This window comes from Dipodomys spectabilis, unplaced genomic scaffold (genome assembly GCF_019054845.1).
Source record: "Dipodomys spectabilis isolate Male_0828 unplaced genomic scaffold, ASM1905484v1 ptg000018l, whole genome shotgun sequence".
Classification (NCBI taxonomy): domain Eukaryota; kingdom Metazoa; phylum Chordata; class Mammalia; order Rodentia; family Heteromyidae; genus Dipodomys; species Dipodomys spectabilis.
In genome coordinates, this window is record NW_024870695.1 from 1134522 (window position 1) to 1156978 (window position 22457).

The 22457-nt window shown below is 43.8% G+C and overlaps 1 protein-coding gene across 2 annotated transcripts in view; it reads right to left on the reverse strand.

The window, feature by feature from the left end:
* Smg6 (SMG6 nonsense mediated mRNA decay factor) overlaps window positions 1–22370 on the reverse strand; it is a 249850-nt gene extending 227480 nt beyond the window's left edge. Inside the window, exons 1-7 of one of the 2 annotated variants that reach the window (XM_042672392.1) lie at window positions 22198–22370; window positions 16815–18567; window positions 15765–15957; window positions 14851–14961; window positions 7000–7106; window positions 6673–6751; window positions 338–448 (exon numbers count right to left, since the gene is read on the reverse strand). In XM_042672392.1, the coding sequence (XP_042528326.1) occupies window positions 338–448; window positions 6673–6751; window positions 7000–7106; window positions 14851–14961; window positions 15765–15957; window positions 16815–18567; window positions 22198–22285 (2442 nt within the window). In that variant the 5' untranslated portion in view covers window positions 22286–22370. Of the gene's footprint in view, window positions 1–337; window positions 449–6672; window positions 6752–6999; window positions 7107–14850; window positions 14962–15764; window positions 15958–16814; window positions 18568–21921; window positions 21999–22197 lie in introns of those variants that run through there. The other variant, XM_042672399.1, reaches the window with a different exon arrangement.
* Between the last annotated feature and the right edge of the window lie 87 nt (window positions 22371–22457).

Sequence of the window (22457 nt, forward strand, 5' to 3'; positions counted from 1 at the left end):
TTGAGCTGAAGAGTGCAGGGACAGTGCCCAAGCCCAGAGTTCAAGCCCCACAACCGACCAAAAAAAAAAAAAAAGAAAAATTTTCACCTTTGTTTATAAGCTAAGGACTGTAAAAAAAATTTTACAAAGTCTTTCCTACTGTTCCTCTGCTTTGATTCATAAAAGTTGCTGTAGGACATGTACACCGAGGGATTCTGAAAGCACTCCTGAACATGAATTTCAATCTGCACAAGAACTAACTGATAACCCATCAGCACAGTTCAATGGGTCCACTTGAAGGTATTATTAGTTATTCCTAAAGACACAGATAAATAAATCCACCTGCATCCCCTCTTACCTTTCGCTTGGTCTCTTCAAACAAGCTCATTAGACTCTCCTTGGCAGTCAGGATAGGGTTGCTGGCAGCTAAGCTGCGCATATAATAATATACAGCATCAAGCTTCCTCCTCTGCAAAAAAAGGCCAGAGACAGTCAGCTGACTTTCTTTCTGACAACATGATGACACATATTCAGAAAATCAGAGTCTCTTCCCCTAACCTGCTCCCCAAGTTGTAAGGAGTTCCATTAAGAAAACTAGAAAATTAGAATGTAATCCATGGGAAAAGGATGGAAGTTCAAAGCCAGACCACGGCAGGAAAGTCCATTAGACTCAACTCCATTAACCACCAAAAAGCCAGAAGTGAAGCAGTGGCTCAAGTAGTAGAGCACCAGCCTTGAGAGAAAAAGCTAAGAGATAGCACCCTGGCCCTGAGTTTAAGACCTAGTACTGATAGAAAGGAGGGGAGGGGAGAGAGAAAAAGAAAAAGAAAGAGAGAGGGGAGAGGACAGAGGAGAGGAAGGTTGAAATGTTGCTCAGTGGTAGATGGCTTGCCTAACATGCACAAAGTTCTAATGGAAGGAAAAAGTGGAAGGGAGAGAAGAATGGGAAGAGAATCAGACACAAAGAAAAAGAAGAACATTAAAAAAGAGGAGGAAGAATATCTGAAAGCTTCAATGTCTCTCTTACTTCCCATTCCTTTTCACTTCTTTCTGTAACTCTCTGAAAACGCTTTTTTTTTTTTTTTTTCGTTCGGTTGTGGGGCCTGAATTCTGGGCATGGGAACTGTCCCTCAGCTCTTCAGCTCAAGGTTAGCACTCTACCACTGGAGCCACAGCACCACTTCTGGCTTTTTCTGCTTCTGTGGTGCTGAGGAATCAAACCCAGGGCATCATGCATGCAAGACAAACATTCTACCACTGAGCCACCTTCCCAGCCCTGAAACACATTTAAAATACCAACTTCTGGGGCTGGGAAGGTGGCTCAGTGGTCAAGCGCTTGCCTTGCATGCCTGAGGCCCTGGATTCAATTCCTCAGCACCATATAAGCAAAAAGAAAAAAGCCAGAAGTGGCGCTGTGGCTCATGTGGTAGAGTGCTAGCCTTGAGCTGAAGAGCTAAGGGACAGCAGCCAAGCCTAGAGTTCAGGCCCCACGACCGGACCCCCCCCCCAGAAAAAAGAAAAATACCAACTTCTTGGGGCTGGGAAGGTGGCTCAGGGGTAGAGTGCTTGCCTTGCATGCATGAGGCCCTGGGTTCGATACCTCAGCACCACATAAGCAAAAAGAAAAAAGCTGGTAGTGGCACTGTGGCTCAAGTGATAGAGTGCTGGCCTTAAGCTGAAGAGCTGAGGGACAGTGCCCAGGCCCAGAGTTCAGGCCCCATGACCGGACCCAAAAAAAAAAAAAAATACCAACTTCTCTCCACCAGCATCTTCTCATTCTTCATAGGTTCTAAGATCAACTGCTAATTTAATTTAGTCCTGATTTATTAAAAAGCAAGTCAATCTGCAATGTTATCAGACACCTTGTACTCATATACTGTTTTGTAGAATGGGAATGTCTTTGTACAACTACTTAAAAGATATAATAAAAAATGTAAAAAAAAAAAAAAAGCCATCTCTGGTGTGTACCGTGTGTCACACGTATTTCGATTTTGTACTTTCTGGTCTGGTCTATTGATCTGTCAGTCTTTTTACACTCTATACCTCATTTAAAAAGTTATTGTAATTCTAAAGAGTATTTTTAAATCTTTATTACTAGTATTTAAAATATTTTCTTTCCTCAAAAATGTATCCATGTGGAAGAGAATAAGGGAACAGGAGGGAAATGTATTTATTACCTGATTCATGTAAATGTAACCTCTCTGTATATCACCTCTATAACAACAATAAATTTTTTTATATATTTTTATTGTGAAAATACTGTACAGAGGGGTTACAATTACATGGGTAAGATAATGAGCACATTTCTTATCAAGCATTGTAGCCTCCTGCTTTGTTTCCCCTTCCCATCCCTTCGTATCCTCCCCCCCACACCAAAGTTGTAAAGTTCGTTTTTCGACATAACAACTTGTACATCTCATTGTTACAATGGGTCCTCCTGTATCCCTGTTTTAACAAATCAACATCATATATAGTGAAAGCAGGGGTTATACCATGGGGGAGGGACATACAAGGCAACAAAGACATAAATCTTATAAATATGTTAGAAACAATCGCATGAAAGATCTCTTTTTTTTTTTGTCAGTCGTGGGGCTTGAGCTCTAGGCCTGGGAGCTGTCCCTGAACAATTCAGCTCGAGGCTCATGCTCTACCACTTGAGCCATAGCACCACTTCTAGTTTTCTGGTGGTTTTTTTTTTTTTTTAATTGTGATTAAGTGATTACATAATTTCCCAAATTTCACAGTGTTGTGGAATAATGATGCTCATTTAAAGTCATAAACTCATTCTAAGTTTCCTGGAGCAAACTGTCTATCACGGTCTATAACATATAACGGTGTACACATACATCATACATGTGATCAGCAGCATGGGGTTATTTAGTAGTGGTTCGACCAGATGAGTGAAAGTTCTTTGTTTCTTAAGTCCTGTTAATTTTGTCGTATCACCTAACATTTTGGATTTAACATTCACTTATCAGGGAGACCATGTACCATTTGTCTCTTTGCTCTTGGCTTCCCTCGCTCAACATGATTTCTTCTAGCTCCATCCATTTCCCTGCAAATGCCATTATTTTGTCATTTCTAATGTCTGCATAATATTCCATTGTGTATAGATACCACAATTTTTGGATCCCATTCATCTATGGTGGGGCATCTGGGTTGTTTCCTTATCCTAGCTATTGTGAACAGTGCTGCAATAAACATGGAGGTGCATGTGTCCTTGTATATTGGTTCCTGTTGTTCAGGGTAGATGCCTAGAAGTGGTATGACTGGGTCGTAAGGGAGGTCAATCTTTAGCTTTTTGAGGACCCTCCAGGCTGCTTTCCAAAGTGGTTGTATAAGTGTACATTCCCACCAGCAGTGTAATAGGGTTCCTCTTTCTCCACATCCCCTCCAGCATTTGTAGCTGGCTGACTTGTGGATGTGGGACATTCTGACTGGGTTAAGGTGGTATCTCAGGGTTGTCTTTATTTGCATTTCCTTCACCACCATGGATGGTGAACATTTCCTCATGTGTTTCTTTGCCATTTTTATTTCTTCATCTGAGAAGTCCCTCTTTAGTTCCCTTGCCCATTTAGTAATTGGTTTGTTAGGTTTGGGAGGGATTAGTTTCTTGAGTTCCCTGTATATACTGGATACAACAATAAATTTTAAAAATATAAAAAAAAAAAGCAAGCCAACCTAGAAGAGTTTAATTGGTTTGCAAAATGGAGATATTTATACAATGTGGTTCTTGGAAAGATTAAATTTTCCTAATACGTAGTTTAACACATTACTGGCACACCGTTTGTTAACTACTCTTAATATTTCTCCAATCCACTCTAATCTCTGATTATACCATTCACCTGATTTGAAACTTCATTTGTGTGTGTGTGTGCGCGCACACGCGCGTGCATGTGTGTGCCAGTCCTGGGGCTTGAATTTAGGGCCTATGTGTTTCCTTTAAGCCTTTTTTCTGAAGGCTAGCAGCTCTACCACAATTCGACTTCTAGCTTTTGGTGGTTAACTGGAGATAAGAGCCAGTGGCTCATACCTGTAATCCTAGCTACTCAGGAGGCTGAGATCTGAGGATCACAGTTCAAAGCCAGCCCAGGCAAGAAAATCCATGAGACTCTTATCTACAATAAACCACTAGAAAACCAGAAGTGGTGTTGTAGCTCAAGTAGTAGAGCTCTCACCTTGAGCTGAAAAGCGCAGGGACAGTGCCCAAACCCAGAGTTCAAACCCCACGACCGACCAAAAAAAAAAAAAAATGAGCAAAGATTTTCCTGCCCAGCTTAGTTTTGAACTACAATCCTCAGATCTCAGCCTCCTGGGTAGTTAGGATGACAGGTTGAACCTCTGGAGCCAGGCTAAGACTGCATCTTATTGCTAATACACTTGTAGATAGACTGGACTTCATCAAACTTAAGGAAGCTAGAGTCTTTCTGTGCGGGCTGGAGAAGCCCTATGTTCCGCATCCAACAACAAAAACAAAAACTTTTATGCATGAAATGACACTATCAGGAGAGTGAAAAAAAGCCCAGAATGTGAGAAAACGTTTACAAGTCAAATATCTGATAAAGGTCTAGTATCTATAACATATAAAGAACCCTTCTTAAACCTAAAAATCAAGTCAGCTCAAAGTCCATGAAATTCTTATTTCCAATCAGCAAAAAACCAGAAGTATAGATAAGGCTTAAGTGGTAAAGTATCAGCCTTCAGCAAAACAAGCCAAGCGAGAGCACAAAGCCCTGAGTTCAAGTCCTATACAGGAGCAAAAAATAAAAAATAAATCTACAAAATAATCTTGCAAGCTATTACAACAGCTGAAATTGAAAAATATTGCCCATAAGACACTGGTGAGAGGAAATGGCACTATAGCTCAAGTGGTAGAGTGCTTGCCTTGAGCTGAAGAGCTGAGGGACATCGCTCAGGCCCAGAGTTCAAGCCCCACGACCAAAAAAAAAAAAAAGACACTGGTGAGAATGTGGTGGGAAGCCAGGTACACTGACTCAATGCCTGTAATCCTAGCTACTTGGGAGGTGAAGATTGGAGAATGCAGTTCGAGGTCAGCTAGGTAGTTTGCAAAGGGATGCATGGCTTTAGTTGGGAGTGAAAAACCTGAGCATGACCAAGTGAGGCCCTGAAATACCACAAAAAAAAAAAAAAAAGCACCTGATACCAGTGACTCATGCCTGTAATCCTAGCTACTCAGGACGCTGAGATCTCAGGATTAAGTTCAAAGCCAGCCCAGGCAGGAATATCCGTGAGACTCATTTCTAATTAACCACTAGAAAACCAAAGTGGCACTGAGGCTTAAAGTGGTAGAACACTAGCCTTGAGCTGAAGAGATCATGGATAGCACCCAGACCTAGAGTTCAAGCCCCACAACCAACAACAACAAAAATTTCAAGACTTTATCTCAATGACTCCAATGACTCGGTATAGAGGCCTACCTGTTATCCCCAGCTATGGAGGAAGCACAATGGCTGGGGCACAATGATACATACCTGTTATCCTCTAAAACATGGGAAAGTAAGAAGATGCTAGCCCAGGCATAACGTGAGACCCTACCTTGAAAATAACCAATAAAAAATGAGCTGGAGCAAGGGGCTAGTAGCTCATGTCTATAAATTCCTAGCTACTCAAGAGGCTGAGATCTGAGAATTGTAGTTCAAAGCCAGCCTGGGCAGACAAATCTGAAAACTCCAATTAATCTCCAGTTAACCAGCAAAAATCCAGAAGTAGAGGAATGACTCAATGGTAGAGTCTAGCCATGCACCAAGTATCCTACTACCAACACAAAAAGAAAAAAAAAGAGGGAGGAATATGGCTGGAGGCGTAGCTCATGTGGTAGAGCAACTGCCCAGCAAGCAACTGAACTCAATCCCCAGTACTGGAAAAAAAAAATTTTTTAAGAAAATGGCCCTTTCATGTTGTTGGTGGGAATGTAATACAGCATAACTACTTGGGAAAAGAGTCTGGTACATAATCCAGATATGACATTCTAACCATTTGTCCATAAAAAGGGAGATATGTGTCCACATATGTGTCCACAAATACTTCTGTAGAAACAAAGATTGTAAATAATGAAAATTCCTATCAACGGGGCAAACTGCTTAGTGGGGGGAAAGCATAAGGTGTTTGGTGGAAGCATGAGCATTCTGTTAGAAAATTAAGTACAATGGTAACTGGAGTAAGGTGATCTGTGATAACTTACCTCAGAAAGAGGCACAAAAGGAGTTTGAAGATGAAATCCAGAAGGGATATTCTTTAAGTTGCAGTGAGCCAATGAAATCAAACTCCAAGAACTAATGCTATCAAAATCCATATTTTAAGAAGGTCCAAGCCAGACACTGGTGGCTCACGCCTATAATTCTAGCGACTCAGGAAGCTAAGATCTGAGGTTCACAGTTCAAAGCCAGCCCAGGCAGGAACTTCTGTGTGAGACTCTTATCTCCAAGTAACCACCAGAAAACCTGAAGTGGCGCTGTGGCTCAAGGAGTAGAGAGCTTACCTTGAGCTGAAGAGCTCAGAGACAGTGCCCAGGCCCAGAGTTCAAGCCCCGTGACCGAAGGAAAAAAAAAAAAGAAGCTCCAGCCAAGCGGTGCATACCTATAACCACAGGATTTGCAACGCTGAGGCTACCTGAGCTACACAGCAGGAAAGGAAATTGCCTAGAACACTGTCCACATACACAGAATTTCTTACCGTATACACTGCCAGCAAAGCCAACTGGTTATAGGGACGCCCATTCTTTGGAGCAATGTGCTGGGCCTTCAGGTACCAACTAGAAGAGAAAAACAGTAGGAAAATGTTAGTTACATACCACTCTTTCTCAATTTATTCTGATAGCCCTACTACTTACTCTGGAGAGTTAGCTAGATATGGAATGGTAAAGCACAATTAAAGTGACCAGTAGGGGCACCCATATACCATATCTATATGAGAGTCAGTATTCAAATGAGCCATACCTTATTAGGGCTTCATTTAATGTCACACAGGGAAAAGAAATAATGAACTGAGAGGTAAAAGTACCTGCGTGCTTTTCCATAGTTTGCTGTATCATTGGCTTGCTCCCGATACCTAGCAATATCTCCTTGACAAATCATACATCGCTGAGCACTGATCAAAGCATATTTTACCTTCAAGAGAAACAATGAGTTAGTAGAGTACCCAAGAAACACTATAATTTAAACACTTAAAGTCAGGGGTAGGATTAAAATAACAGAACAACACTGATAAGGCACTAAGTCTTCAACAAAGAATAAAGCTCTCAGCCAAGTAAACTTGACCACCAAAATAAGAGTCAACAGCATATAATATTTTTACCGATAAAATATAATGGCAGAAGGGAGAGGGTTAATTCTTATTTTGAAACACAAACAAATGAAGAATACACTTTGAAATTAAAAGTAACCTGATTGGCAGGCGCCGGTGGCTCACGCCTGTAATTCTAGCTACTCAGGAGGCTGAGATCTGAGGATCACAATTCAAAGCCAGCCTGAGCAAGAACGTCCATGAGACTCTTATCTCCAATTAACCAGTAGAAAACCAGAAGTGGTGCTATAGCTCAATGGTAGAATGTTCACCTTGAGCTGAAGAGCACAGGGAAAGTGCCCAGGCCCAGAGTTCAAGACCTACAACTGACCAAAAAAAAAAAAAGTAACCTCACTTTCCGATGTTGTGATTCCCAAGAAAAATCTTTGAGACACCTGAGACTGGAGTTGATCTGAGTATAAAATATTACATGGTAGAGCCGGGCGCTGGTGGCTCACGCCTGTAATCCTAGCTACTCAGGAGGCTGAGATCTGAGGATCGCGGTTCAAAGCCAGCCCGGGCAGGAGAGACCATGAGACTCCTATCTCCAATAAACCACCAGAAAACCAGAAGTGGCGCTGTAGCTCAAGTGGTAGAGCGCTCGCCTTGAGCTGAAGAGCTGAGGGACAGCGTCCAGGCCCAGAGTTCAAGCCCCACGACCGACAAAAAAAAAAAAAAAATATTACATGGTAGCCAAGTACGGGTGGATCATACCTATAATCCTAACTACTTATATGAGGCTGAGATCTGAGAACTGCAGTTTGAAGCCGGCCCAGGCAGAAAAGCCCAAGAGACTCTTATCTCCAATAAACTACCCAGAAAAAGCTAGAAGTAGGGCTGTGGCTTAAGTGATAGAGCACTAGCCTTGGGCACAAAGATACTTTGGGACAACACCCAGACTCTGAGTTCAAGACCCAGGACCAGTTAAAAAAAAAAAAAAAAAAGGCATCAGTGATTCACGCCTGTAATTCTAGCTACTCAGGAGGCTGAGATCTGAGGACTGAGGTTCAAAGCCAGCCCAGGCAAGAAAGTCCATGAGACTCATCTCCAATAAACCACTAGAAAACCGGAAGTGGCGCTGTGGCTCAAGCGGTAGAGCGCTCACTTTGAGCTGAAGAGCACAGGGACAGCGCCCAAGCCCAGAGTTCAAGCCCCACAACCGACAAAAAAAAAAAAAAAAAAAATACTGCATGGTAATATATAGGAAGAAATATTAAAATATTCTATAAAGTGGTATATAAATATTAAGATAACTGCCAGGTGCCAGTGGCTCATGCCTGTAATCCTAGCTACTCAAGAGGCTGAGATGAAAGCCAGCCTGAGCAAAAAAGTCCATGAGAATCTTACCTCCAATTAACCACCAGAAAACCGGAAGTGGTGCTGTGGTTCAAGTGGTAGAGCACTAGCCTTGAGCTAAAGAGCTCAAGAACAGCACCCAGGCCCAGCGTTTAAGCCCCACAACTGACAAAAAAAAAAAATTAAATAAAAATAAAAAAGATAGGGCTGGGAAGGTGGCTCAGTGGTAGAGCGCTTGTCTTGCATGCATGAGGCCCTGGGTTCACTTCCTCAGCACCACATAGGCAGGAAAAGAGAAGCCGGAAGTGGCACTGTAGCTCAAGTGGTAGAGTGCTAGCCTTGAGCTGAAGAGCTGAGGCACAGCGCCCAGGCCCAGAGTTCAGGCCCCACAACCGGACCCAAAAAAAAATAAAAAAGGTAATTATTGTTTTTCTTTTTCTTCTTCTTTTTTTTTTTTTTTTTGCGGTCCACTCCTGGGGCCTGAACTCTGGGCCCGGGTGCTGTCCCTCAGCTCTTCAGCTCAAGGCTAGCACTCTACCACTTGAGCCACAGCACCACTTCCGGCTTTTTTTCTTTTTGCTTATATGGTGCTAAGGAATCAAATCCAGGGCCTCAGGCATGCAAGGCAAGCACTCTACCAATGAGCCACCTTCCCAGCCCTAATTATTGTTTTTCTATACCATTATACTGTTCTCTCATACTGTTATTGAACTACATTCTCTTTGCCTAAAACACCTACAATATGTTAAGAGATTACATAGTACTAGAAACATGTTTTCTCACTAATAGACTTAATATTTATTTTCATTTTCCTATTTTTCCATTTGTGCATATAGCTTTTTTTTTTCTTTGGTGGGGTGGGGGGGTTGTAGGGCTTGAACTCTGGGCCTGGGCCCTGTCCTTCAACTCTTCAGCTCAAGGAGAGTGGCTCTACCACTTGAGCCAAAGTGCCACTTCCAGTTTTCTGGTGGTTTATTGGAGATAAGAGTCTCACAGACTTTCCTACCTGGGCTGTCTTTGAACCACAATCCTCAGATCTCAGCCTCCTGAGTAGCTACGATTACAGGCATGAGCCACTGGCACCTGGCTCGTGAGACTCTTATCTCCAATTAACCATCAGAAAACTGGAAGTGGCACTGTGGTTCAAGTGGTAGAACACTAGCCTTGAGCTCAAGAGCTGAGGGAGTGTGCCCAGGTCCAGAGTTCAAGCCCCATGACCGACCAAAATAAGAAAAAATAAAATGAAAAAGGAAGACAGGGAGAAGGAGGGGGAAGAGGAAGAGGAGGGAGAGTGAAATAGGAAAGGAGAGGGGAGGGGAAAGGGAAAAAGGAGAAGGGGTAGGGAAGGGGAAGTGGGGAACCACAGAGTGGATGCTTAATTTATAGAAAGAAAACTTTAACATATCCCAAATAAAGAACAAAACTCCATCAAAAATAGACACTGACTCCTCAGGAAGCTAAAGGATCGCATCAACCTTAACATGTAACTCAAATTCGTACGTTAGGAATGTTTTACCCTCAAGGTCCTGATTATTCCACACTGTTCAAAGCCCTAGGTATTTACTAATAGAGCACAAAGAAAATTGATTATGTCACAATACTGCAGTCATTTTACCATCTGGATGAGGGAGCAAATACTGAACAAATTCTTTCAGAGGTTATCCATCAGCAGCAGCATGAGTGCTAAAGGCTCTGACACCTCTTCAGCACCACTTTCCACTAACTCTCTATGCTCAGACCTGTTTTCCTAACACTTTTCCAACTTCAGACTCACCAGTTAGACTGTTCCCTCTTCTTTAGTGCTCTATATAGTTTTTTTTTTTTTTTGTCGGTCGTGGGGCTTGAACTCTGGGCCTGGGCGTTGTCCCTCAGCTCTTCAACTCAAGGCGAGCGCTCTACCACTTGAGCTACAGCACCACTTCCCCCTCTTCTTTAGAATGCCTCTCTTCACTTGCTTTCCCAAAAAAGCTTTGGAAAAAGCTAAGACACAGTACCCAGGCCCTGATTTCAACCCCAATTCTAACACACACACACACACACACACACACACACACACACACACACACACACACACACACACACACACACACACACACACACACACACACACACACACACACACACACACACACACACACACACACACACACACACCAGGGCACAGTTCAGGCCCTGATTCCAACCCCAACTCTAACACACACACACACTCACACACAAAGAGATCAGAGCACAGTTCAGGCCCTGATTCCAATCCCAATTCTAACACACACACACACACACACACACACACACACAAAGAGATTAGGGCACAGTTCAGTGGTACAGTGTTTGCCAAGCATGGGTAAGGGCTTGGTTTTGGTCCCAGCACCACAAAAATAACAAAAAACAAAAACTTCTCCTGACCTTGTATTCTCTTTTAGCTATCTTTCCTTCTTGCCTTCATGGCCAAGAATCTGTTTTGTTTTGGTGCTGGTTTGAACCCAGAGGGAAGTAAGAGGGCAGAAAGGGAGGGGGTGTTGAACTCAGGACCTTCCACTCGTTTGCTTTTCTGCTCAAGGCTGGCGCTCCACCACTTGAGTCATATCTCGCACTTCCAGCTACAGTCAAGATTCTTAAAAGAATGGTGTTTGCACTTTCATGATTGCTACCAGCTCACCTCTGATACCATCTAGCTTTTTTGTTTGTTTGTTTTGGTGCTGGTCCTGAGGCTTGAACTCAAAGACTGGACACTGTCCTTGAGCTTTTTTGCTTAAGGACAGTACTCTACCACTTGAGCCACAGCTCCATTTCCAGCTTTTTGGTGATTAATTGGAGATAAGAGTCTCATGAGCTTTCTTGCAAGGTCTGGCTTTGAACTGCAATCCTCAAATCTTAGCCTCCTGAGTAACTAGGATTACAAGCCTGAACCACCATCTGACTGCTATACTCTGAAATAAAAACAACTCTTGATAAAGACATTCAATCCAATAAACACTTTTTAATAATCTTGATTTTTTTTCTTTTTTTCTTTTTTTTTGTCAGTCATAGGGCTTAAACTCTGGGCTTGGACGCTGTCCCTCAGCTTTTCAGCTCAATGCGAGCGCTCTACCACTTGAACTACAGCACCACTTTCGGTTTTCTAGTGGTTTATTGGAGATAGGAGTCTACGGTCTTTCCTGCCCAGGCTGGCTTTGAACCGTGATCCTCAGATCTCAGCCTCCTAAGTAGCTAGGATTACAGATGTAAGCCACCAGCGCCTGGCTTTGATGTTTGGAAACTATGCAATTGATAATTTTACCCATTCTCACCTTAAAAATTTGATATTCCATGGGGCTGGGAAGTTGGCTCAGTGGTAGAGCGCTTGCCTTGCATGCCTGAGGCCCTGGGTTCGATTCCTCAGCACCACATAAGCAAAAAGAAAAAAGCCAGAAGTGGCACTGTGACTCAAGTGGTAGAGCACTAGCTTTGAGCTGAAGAGCTGAGGGACAGTGCCCAGGCCCAGAGTTCAGGCCCCGTGGCCGGACCCAAAAAAAAAAAAAAAAATTTGATATTCCATAGAGCACTAGCCTTGAACAAAAGTGCTCAGGGACAGTTCAAGCCTGAGTTCAAGCCCCACTGCTGACAAAAATTAAATTAAGTAAATAAAATAAAATATCTGAAAAAAAAATGTGCTATCCCAGCCAGGCACTGGTGGTTCACGTCTATAATCCTGGTGACTCAGGAGGCAGAGATCTGAGGATTTGAAGCCAGCCTGGGCAGAATAGCCACTCAAAAAAACTAGAAGTGGTGCTATGGCTCAAAGTGATAGAGCACTAGCCTTGAGCAAAAGAGGTCAGGGACAGCGACCAACTAACCCACAAACGAAATTTGATCTCCCATTTGAGTAGCCTTCCAAGTATCCCAACTTCTGCACAACTATCATCTACACAGTTATGGCTTCTGAATCTTTGTTACTAGCCTATCTTTCTCCTGAGTTCCAAACAATTCAAAGTACTTTTTTTTTTTCATTTTCAAATTCCTGCTAGATACCACACCTACTTTTATCTAAACTTAACCTGAGTTCTTCCTTTATAACCAGTCCATAATGTCACAAATTAGAATATAAACTAAATTCCTGATGCCTCCAATCTTAGCCCTCCTATCAAATGGGCCAGCAATTTCAATTTTTTTTTGGGAGGGGGAAGGGGTCCAGTCATGGGCCTGAACTCTGGGCTTGGGTGCTGTCCCTCAGCTCTTCAGCTCAAGGCTAGCGCTCTACCACTTGAGCCACAGCGCCACTTCCGGCTTTTTTCTTTTTGCTTAAGTGGTGCTGAGGAATCAAACCCAGGGCCTCAGGCATGCAAGGCAAGCGCTCTACCACTGAGCCATCTTCCCAGCCCCAGCAATTCAATTTTATTTCCTTATGTTTTTGGCTTTCTCTTCATACTCCACTATATGCCTCTATCACAATCAATGGTTATAACCTGACTTCCCTATCTCCACTCTTGCTCAACATCCACTTAAATGCATTATTTCATTCAAATGCTTAGTTCTAAGAACAACTCTATGTTACACATTTGCTAAAAATCAACCAAGGACTCAACAATGAAGTCCCTACTTGTTAGCATGGCATTCAAAAGTGTGACCTAGTGTTAGAAACATTGTCTAAGTGGTGCAGTACTAGCAAAGTAAGCAAGCTAAGCAAGCATGAGGCCCTGAATTCAAACCCTAGGACCACACAAAAAAGTCTGATCTAGCCAAGTGCCAGTGGCTCATGCCTGTAATCCTAGCTACTGAGGAGGCTGAGATCTGAGGATTGCAGTTCAAAGCCAGCCCAGGCAGGAAAGTCCGTGAGACTCTTACCTACAAGAAACCACTAGAAAATCAGAAGTGGTGGCTGTGGCTCAAGCGGCAAAGCACTCGGCTTGAGCTGAAGAGCGCAGGGACAGCGTCCAAGCCCAGCGTTCAAGCCCCACGACCCACAAAAAAGTCTAATCTAAGTTATGTATCTATGGCTCACACCTGTAATCCTAGCTACTCAGGAGACTGAGATCTGAGAATCAAGGTTCAAAGCCAGACTGAGTAGGAAAGTCCTGTGAGACTCTAATCTCCAATTAATCACCAAAAAGCTGAGAGCAGAAGTGGCAGAGCACTAGTCTTGAGCTAGGGATCTGAGGGATCTGAACTCAGGGATCTGAGTTCAAGACCCAGGACTGGCCAAAAAAAAATAAATTAAAGTCCTTTTCTTTTGGTCTGTCATGGGACTTGAACTGTAGGCCTGGGCTTGAACTCTAGTCCCTCAGCTCTTCAGTTCAAGGCTAACTCTCTACCACTTGAGCCACAGCACCACTTCCTTAAAAAGTCTTACCTAGCCGGGCGCTGGTGGCTCACGCCTGTAATCCTAGCTACTCAGGAGGCTGAGATCTGAGGATCGCGGTTCAAAGCCAGCCCGGGCAGGAGAGACCGTGAGACTCTTATCTCCAATAAACCACCAGAAAACCGAAGTGGCGCTGTAACTCAAGTGGTAGAGCGCTCGCCTTGAGCTGAAGAGCTGAGGGACAGTGCTCAGGCCCAGAGTTCAAGCCCCAGGACCGACAAAAAAAAAAAAAAAGTCTTACCTAGTCACTTCCTACTTCATTAGCTGTATCTCCTTCAACACACCCACTCCACTATATTTACCTTTTTCTTTTCTTTTCTTTTCTTCTTTTTTTTTTTTCTTGGTCAATTGTGGGGTGTGAACTCTGGGCCTGGGTGCTGTCCCCAGCTCTTCAGCTCAAGGACAGCACTCTACCACTTGAGCCACAGCGCCACTTCCAGCTTTTTCTGCTTATATGGTGTTGAGGAATTGAACCCAGGTCCTCATGTATGCAAGGCAAACATTCTACCACTGAGCTACCTTCCCAGCCCCCCACTCCACTTTATAAATATCAGCATACTGAGCTCCTTGCACCTTCCCAATAACAGCTATTCTATCTATACTACTCCTACATTTGAAATACCCAATCATATTTCAAGACTCAGTTTGGCTAATAACACTCAATAAAGCACTTACCTGAGTTCCATCCTCAAACCACAAAGGAAAAAAAAATGACCTAAATTGACAGTCTCTTTGTTTAAGGCCAGTTAGGGTCAGTTCTATCTTAATGCCACTTCACCATTCTATACATACTATTATGACATTACTATTGCTGGTTTCATCTCTGTACCTTACAATATTGTATCTTTTTCTCTGACATCCTCAATATCCAGTACAATGCCTAGCCCTAGATCAATGCTTACTAAATGAATGAATAAATTTGAGATAAAAAAACTTACTGTCTTGCGTAATGGCTTGCTACGAATGGCAAGACCATCCATGTAATCCTCCAGTTTGAACTTGTAAGTAACCTGCAGCTTCTGAAGCAAACTATCAAAGAAATCACTACCCTATAAAGAGAAAAGAAATATCTGTTATTGACCTATTTTTATCCAACTTACTGAGTCAAATGACCCTCTCAAAAGTTCTGTCAGTGCTCAGACATCCCCTGGGGAGCACATATGGTATTAGGCTGCCAAATGAGCACTAGACAAATTCATAGTGTAAACCTCTCCATGGTTTCAAAGTTTCAAACACACATACACATACACACACATATTCCCCTTCCTCCCTCAACCCCCACCCCCAAAAGCCAAGGCATTCAGAAAATTTCGAAACTCAAAACTAACTTCCGGGGCTGGGATGTAGCTCAGTGGCAAAGCGCTTGCCTAGCAAGTGCAACGTCCTGGGTTCGATCCCCAGTATCAAAAAAAGAAAAGACAAAAAAAAAAACTAACTTCCAGTTGTCAGTAAGTTATCATCCTAAGGAAGTATAGTGGTATATCAGGCCTAAACTAAGAAAAAGTATAAAGTTTTCTGTCAATGTTCTGTATCTCAGGTAGTAAAAATCCATTATAAGACAATGCTAAAGCCGGGCACCGATGGCTCACATCTGTAATCATAGCTACTCAGGAGGCTGAGATCTGAGGACTGCAGTTCAAAGTCAGCCCAGGCGGGAAAGTCTGTGAGACTCTTATCTCCAATAAACTAGAAAACCATGAATGGCACTGTGGCTCAAGCGGTTAGAGCGCTCGCCTTGAGCTGAGGAGCACAAGGACAGCACTCAAGCCCAGAGTTCAAGCCCCACAACCAACCAAAAAAAAAAAGACAATGCTAAAGCTTTTATCCTAAAAACAAAATGATGATGATTTACCTCATCCAAGAGCTCCAAGAGTCTGTTCCGAATCTGTTCTGGATTCTCAATATTTGGATCTTTAAGAAGCTGCCTGAACTTCTCAATTACCTGGTAGAAAGCATTCTTCCATAGGATTTGATCCACATTCTGATTATCAGAGAATTCAATATCTAACAGAATACAGCGCTCGTACAGCTGTAGCAGTTCAGCTCTGAAATAAAATACATGCAACCTCGAGCTCCAGATATATCACAGAAAAGGCTAGACCCAAGATTTAAATTTTCTGCAAATTCACCACTCTCTTGGCAAGAAAACCAAAATGTGACCCGGTATCCTATTCACATTAGTTTCTATTCTGCACAGCAGAGTGTCATTCCAAAGACAGTTATATGTAGGTAAATAGCATTTCCCCACACATGCACACCTAAATTTAACAACTAACATAAGATCTTCACTGTAAGTTTTATGTTGCTTGTTTCTTGGTGTTCTGGAAGGTCTTTGCTTTTCAAGATTCTCCGCTTTCTTAAAGATAATTCTTTTTTCGCTGGGCACCAGTGGCTCATGCCTATAATCCTAGCTATTCAGGAGGCTGAGATCTAAGAATAGCAGTTCAAAGCCAGCCCAGTCAGGAAAGTCCGTGAGACTCTTATCTCCAATAAACTACTCAGAAAACTGGAAGTGGCACTGTGGCTCAAGTGGTAGAGTGCTAGCCTTGAGCTGAAGAGCTGAGAGACAGCGCCCAGGCTCAGAGTTCAAGCCCCACAACCGACAAAAAAAAAAAAAATTCTTTTTTTTCTTAAGCAAAAGGTAGGAAAGCATTTCCATTCTTAAGACTAGAGCCAAAACTTCTTGTCCTTTTCCAACAACCCTTCCTTTACTAACACTAAGTGAAGAGGTTAGGGATGTGGCTCAATGATACAGCTTATCCTATGTGTAGAAGGCCCAGCACCACAAAGGAAAAAAGAAACATGAAAGGGAGATAATACCCAGTAACTTACCTAAAAAGTTTCTACTTTCCTTATCACTAACTTATCCCCATTTCCCTCTAGCTAGAAAAGAACACTATACCTGAGTTGAGACATCTTCTCCATGCCCTCAGTACTGATGCGGTCCCTAGAAAGCAAGTTGCTCAGTTGTAGCTCCTGGTTGTCAGCCACACGGAGAAGCCTATGTAGCTCCTGTTGCTGCATGTTCCTCACATGCTGCTCTATCTCCTCAGGACTCATGGTGCTGGCAGGAAGAGGACTACATACATATTGCCCTGATGGAGTTGGATATCCTGGGTAGTAAGGCCCTGGGTACATACCATTTGTAGGGCCCACTGGGTATTGTAGAGGGCTATATCCTGTATAGGGATATTGGGAGGCAGGGCCTGGTGTCCGAGGATAATAATAGGGGTTGTCAGAATTTTGAAACTTATAGTAAGATGCTTGGGCCTGACGTGAGTCACCCCAAGATGTAGGACTGACTTCATCATCAGTGTCCAAGAAATGAAGCTGAGGTGTTTGGCTCTTTAGAGCAGGTTTCTGATCAGGATTGTTTGGGTCCCACAGTCGTCGCGTAGTACCTCCACGGCCCCAACTCCGAGAACCCTTAGTACTAGATCCAAACAAAAGTCGAGGTCCCAAAGGTGTGGATTCTGGAGAACCTGCTGAACTGACAGATAGAGCAGTATGGGCAGGCAGAATCAGAATGCCACGACCACGACCCCGAAGTTCTTGTTTCGGGTTTTTAGATTCCTGCTTCTCAGAGCCTTTGCCCCCATTGTTCAAGCTTTTGTCAGGCTTTGCTCTATCCATATCCTCCCTAGATGACCTCACCACAGGGGAATCTTTGTTCACAGTTTCTGTATCAAAAGTGACACGAAGAGTGCCTCGGTTATCTTTGCTTTTCTGTTCACCCTCCCCATGGCCAGACCAGTTTCTTTCTAAGTGCTTCTTCCTTTCTGAGTTCCTCCTGGACCCTAATCCATAGGACTCATCAATTTTATCTTCATCTAAGGAGTCAGTTGAGGACATTGATATTTGCTTCTTCAGCCGAGGCCTTTCCTTGGTCCGATCCTGACGTCGGCGGCGACATCCATTATCTGTCAGGCTAGGTCCCTCAGCACTGTTGTTGCTACCAGCTGAGCTGGTACTGCAAGTGCGGTAGCGGTTCCTTCGTTTGTCTGAGCGAGAGTAGCGCTTTGCAGATCCAGGTTTTCCTTGAGCTAGGTCCTCATTCACTTTCTTCATCCCCTCCCCTTTTTCAATCCTTTTTCCTTTTTCTCCTTTTGTAGTCCTTCCTCTGTCATTACTTTGGTTCTTTTCTGTCTCAGCTTTGTCTAACTTATTCACAACTTGCTCTTTTACAATTTTTTCTCTACACTCATCTTCCTCTACTCTCAATTGTTCCACCTGGCTAAGGATTTCTTCCTCATCCACCCGGCCTGTTGACTCTTTGGTAATGGTCTGCAGCCGCCGTCCAGGTTGATAGATCTGTAGGTCTGGTTTCTTTGTTCTCTTGATGATTTTTAGACTTCGATCCTCTTGTCCAGCAGTCCGAGAAAAAGTCTCCTGTGCCTGATTATTTTCTGGGTCTACAGGCTCATTTTGCTGTTCATTGTCCATTTCCTTGCAGACATCTTTAATGAGCTGTGTACCATTTCCAACCACAGAAGAATCTCTGTCATTAGCAATTTCATCCTTAAATTCCTCACTCCCAGAGGGCTCCTTGATTTTAGGTCTGTTCCTTAATCGAGAAAGACCAGGCTTATAGATTTCCAGATCTGGGCGCCTGTTATCTTTGCGCTGTCTGGGCTCCTTTAACTCCTTCATGTTTTCTGTTATGTTGGGGAGAGAGTTGAAGAGTAAAATAGAAGAAAAATAAAAGAGGAGGGAGGGGAGAAGACTGTCATTCTGGTTAAGTAACAGAAAAGTCAAGCAATAATTACATGTCCAAATGCTAATCTTGGTAAACAAGAAAGACTGTTTCTGTAAAAGCAGAAATTCTTGGTTATAATATTTTTCTCAAGCATCAAAGCTAAGAACATAACTGTGTGTATAAGCTATCAACAATTTTATGTGCTCTGTTCACTTAAGTGTTAATAAATTTTCTCAGAAAAAAAATAAAGAACCTGACTATATTAGAGCTACTTATACTTGGGTTCAGAAAATGGGGAACCTATATTCTTTTTGGTGACCCAAGTTATATTCATATTCAGATCTCCAAGACCCCAAATTACCTCAAGACCCCAAACTACCTCATTATTGTCAGAATAATTGAACATTTTCAGCATCTAATTACTCACTATAGAGTTCTTGAATCCACCTCAATCGTTTCTTCTGTCTCTAATATTTTTCCAGGGTAGCTAAGTTCTTTTTACCATTAGCAGGCAGCCAGAGGGAGGGCTGTGACTTAATGGTACAGTACTTGCCAAAGAAGGCAAACAGGAGGCTTTCAAAAAGGGGAGGGTTGGGCGGGGAAGGTGGCTCAGTGGTAAAGTGCTTGCCTCACATGCATGAGGCCCTGGGTTCGATTCCTTAGCACCACATAAGCAGAAAAAGCTGTGGCTCAAGTGATTGAGCTGAGGAGCTGAGGGACAGTGCCCAGGTCCAGAGTCCAAGCCCCACCACCACCAAAAAAAAAAAAGGTGGGGGGACGGTGGATGTGTGCCACAACTGTAATCTCAGCAATAGGGAGACTGAGGTAGAAGGATGACTTTGAGCCACCCCAGGCTATATAGACAGTTCAAAGTCAATTTCAGAAACTTAGCAAGATCCTCTCTCAAACTCAAAAAAAAAAAAGATGGCACAAGTGATAGAACACCTGCCTAGCAAACATGAAGCCCTCAGTTCAAATATTGGTACTACCAAAATTTTTTGCAGGTTTTTTTAAAAGCAGGGCTGGTGATGCAGCTCAGTGGTAAAATGTTTGATTAGTATGCGCAAGGCCCAAGATTCAATCTCTAGTACAATAAACCAACAAATAAGCCGGGCACTGGTGGCTCACACCAGTAATCCTGGCTACTCAACAGGCTGAGATGTGAGGATCGCAGTTCAAAGCCAGCCCGAGAAGGAACATCTGTGAGACTAATCTCCAATTAATCACCAGAAAACCGAAGAGGCCCTGTGGCTCAAGTGGTAGAGCACTCTCCTTGAGCTCAGGGACAGTGCCCAGGCCCAGAGTTCAAGCCCCACGACCGGCAAAACAAACAAACCAAAAAAAAAAAAAAAAAAACAGTAAAGAGGGGAAAAGAGAAATATGCACAGCAATCTATAATTCTAGACATCTCTGGAGAAAAAAATAGCAATTCTAGTCTGTAAACTTGACTAGACAATCCTCTTCTTTAGGCTACCAGTCACCCTATCACATACCTACTATTGAAGCAAAACATGAAGCAATTCCATTTACATTTTTCAATTCTACACATTCTTATGACCTCTCTAACAGCAGTCAACAGAGTCATTTCAAGAAAATACTACCAAAACTATCATCATTAGAATACGGAGGCTAACTGCTACTATGACAATGGAATATGAGAAGAAAAATGTTCTACAGAGGAACCTTTTCTTGACACTGATGGAAGGATTGTGATATGCTATCCAAGTACCAGGCACTGAAGCACTCAAGAATAAGAATACAGTGGCTAGGCCAGGCGCCAGTGGCTCACACCTGTAATCCTAGCTACTTAGGAGGCTGAGATCAGAGGATCATGGTTCAAAGCCAGCCTGGGCAAGAAAGTCTGTGGCACTCTTATCTCCATGTAATCAGAAAAAAAGCCAAAAGTGGAACTGTGGCTCAAGTAGTAGGGAACTAGCCTTGAGTAAAAAAGCTAAAAGACAGTGCCCAGGCCCTGAGTGCAAGCACCAGTAGTACCAGTACCTTAAAAAAAAAAAAAGAGTACAGTCCTGGGCAGCAGTGGCTTACATCTGTAATCCTAACTATTCAGGAGGCCAAGAGCTGGAAGATCATGGTTTGAAGTTAATCCTTGCAGAACTGTGAGACTCCATTTCCAATTAACCAAACTAGAAACATGCCTCAAATGGCAGAGCATCAGCCACAAGCAAGCAAGACACTGAGCCCAAACCTGGTACTAGTACTAAATAGAGTACAGAACTTTATAAGCCATTCTCCAGGATCCACAGAGTTATTGAATGATACATAAGTATGTTTTTTGTATCCGTTACCTTAAGATTGGGAGATTACAAGTATCCACTAAACATTTCAAGTGATGGGACTTAGTAATAATATTATCCTCTACTCAAAAATGGAATGTTATATAAAATCTAAGCATTGTATTGTACAGTAAACAAATGCAAACAAGTCTATGGGTATTAGATGACCCACATTTACACACATTTTTTGTGGCTATAACAAAATAGGAAAAACAGAAGAGAAGAAAATGACGTTTAAGATACTACTTTGACACTTTCAGAAGTTTAAAAAGATTCTTAATAGTGTTGGGGTATGACTCAAGTGATAGTGTTTGTCTAGCACGCAAGAGGCCCTGGGTTCAATCCTCAGGAAGGAAGGTAGGGATGGGGAAACTTCATCAAATATGAAACAAAGCAGTGTAACCTCAGAAAACCCTCAATGAACCTTGCAAGTTAGGTTGGGGCCAGGAAAAGGTTTAGTAGACCTACACTTTCCAGAACAGAGGGGGGGGGGAAACAGCCCTGAATAATCCAATTCAATTGACCAAGAAGAACCCAATCTCACAAACTCTAGCCACAGCCTGCTTAGAAGACACCTACTATGAGTGCAATTCTTACACAACTCCACAACCTAATAGAGGAGAGGTAAGATTTCCTTGACGTGGCTGGAGACTTTTAACACTTTAAACTGGCAATTCTCTCCGATTAAAAAATAAATAAATAAATAAAAAGCTCCCACACACGCCAAGGCCAAAGCCAGTGGAGGCTTTGCTCTAAGGTTCTGAATGCCCCCTCCGGGAGCGCAGCTTTCAGAATCCTGCCTTGGGGAAAAAGTTCAGCCAGGAAGTCCTGGCCTGAATTCTCCTCAATCTCCCCAGCTCCTCCTCTCCGACTCCAAAGAGAAGGTTCTCTCGGAAACGACGCACCCCAGGGCGCCCACCAAGACCCCCTCCCCCCCCAGCATGCCTTCCCCTCGGCGTCCCCTAAAGGGGCGTCCGCTGGGCTGGTCGAATAGGGCTGGGGAACCCGGGAACAGTCACCTTCGAGAGGAGAAAGAGGGTGGAGACTCGGGGAGCCCGGGCTCTCCGGGAGGGAGCCTGAGCTGCCTGGCCGCGGCCCCGTCCCAGCCCGGGGATGGACCGGGAGAGGCCAGCGGCCCGCCTTCCCACCCCCGCCCCGCGGTCCGGGCCCCCGCCCCCACTGTCGGGGCAGGGGCGGGGGCTCCGGAGCGCCGCTGACTGGGCGGGGAGGCGGCAGAGGAGGAGAGGGAGGCGGGGCGGGCAGGCCCGGCCCAGGAGCTGGGCGGCGCGACTCACCTCTGCTCCCGGCCTGCGGAGCCAGAGTGGCCAGGATCCCTCGCAGCTCCGACGCAGAGATCCTCACACGCTCCAACCCCTCCGCCATCTTCGCGACTGCTGCTCAGGCTGCAGCAACTCCGCCACCACCGCGCGCAACCAGGAAACCACGACGGACGGGCGGCGCGCGCTCACCCACTCCCACCCTTTTCCCCGCCCCCTCCCGCCCGCCCTCCACGAACGACGGTGGCCGCACTGGGAGGAAAAGCACTGAACGCAGG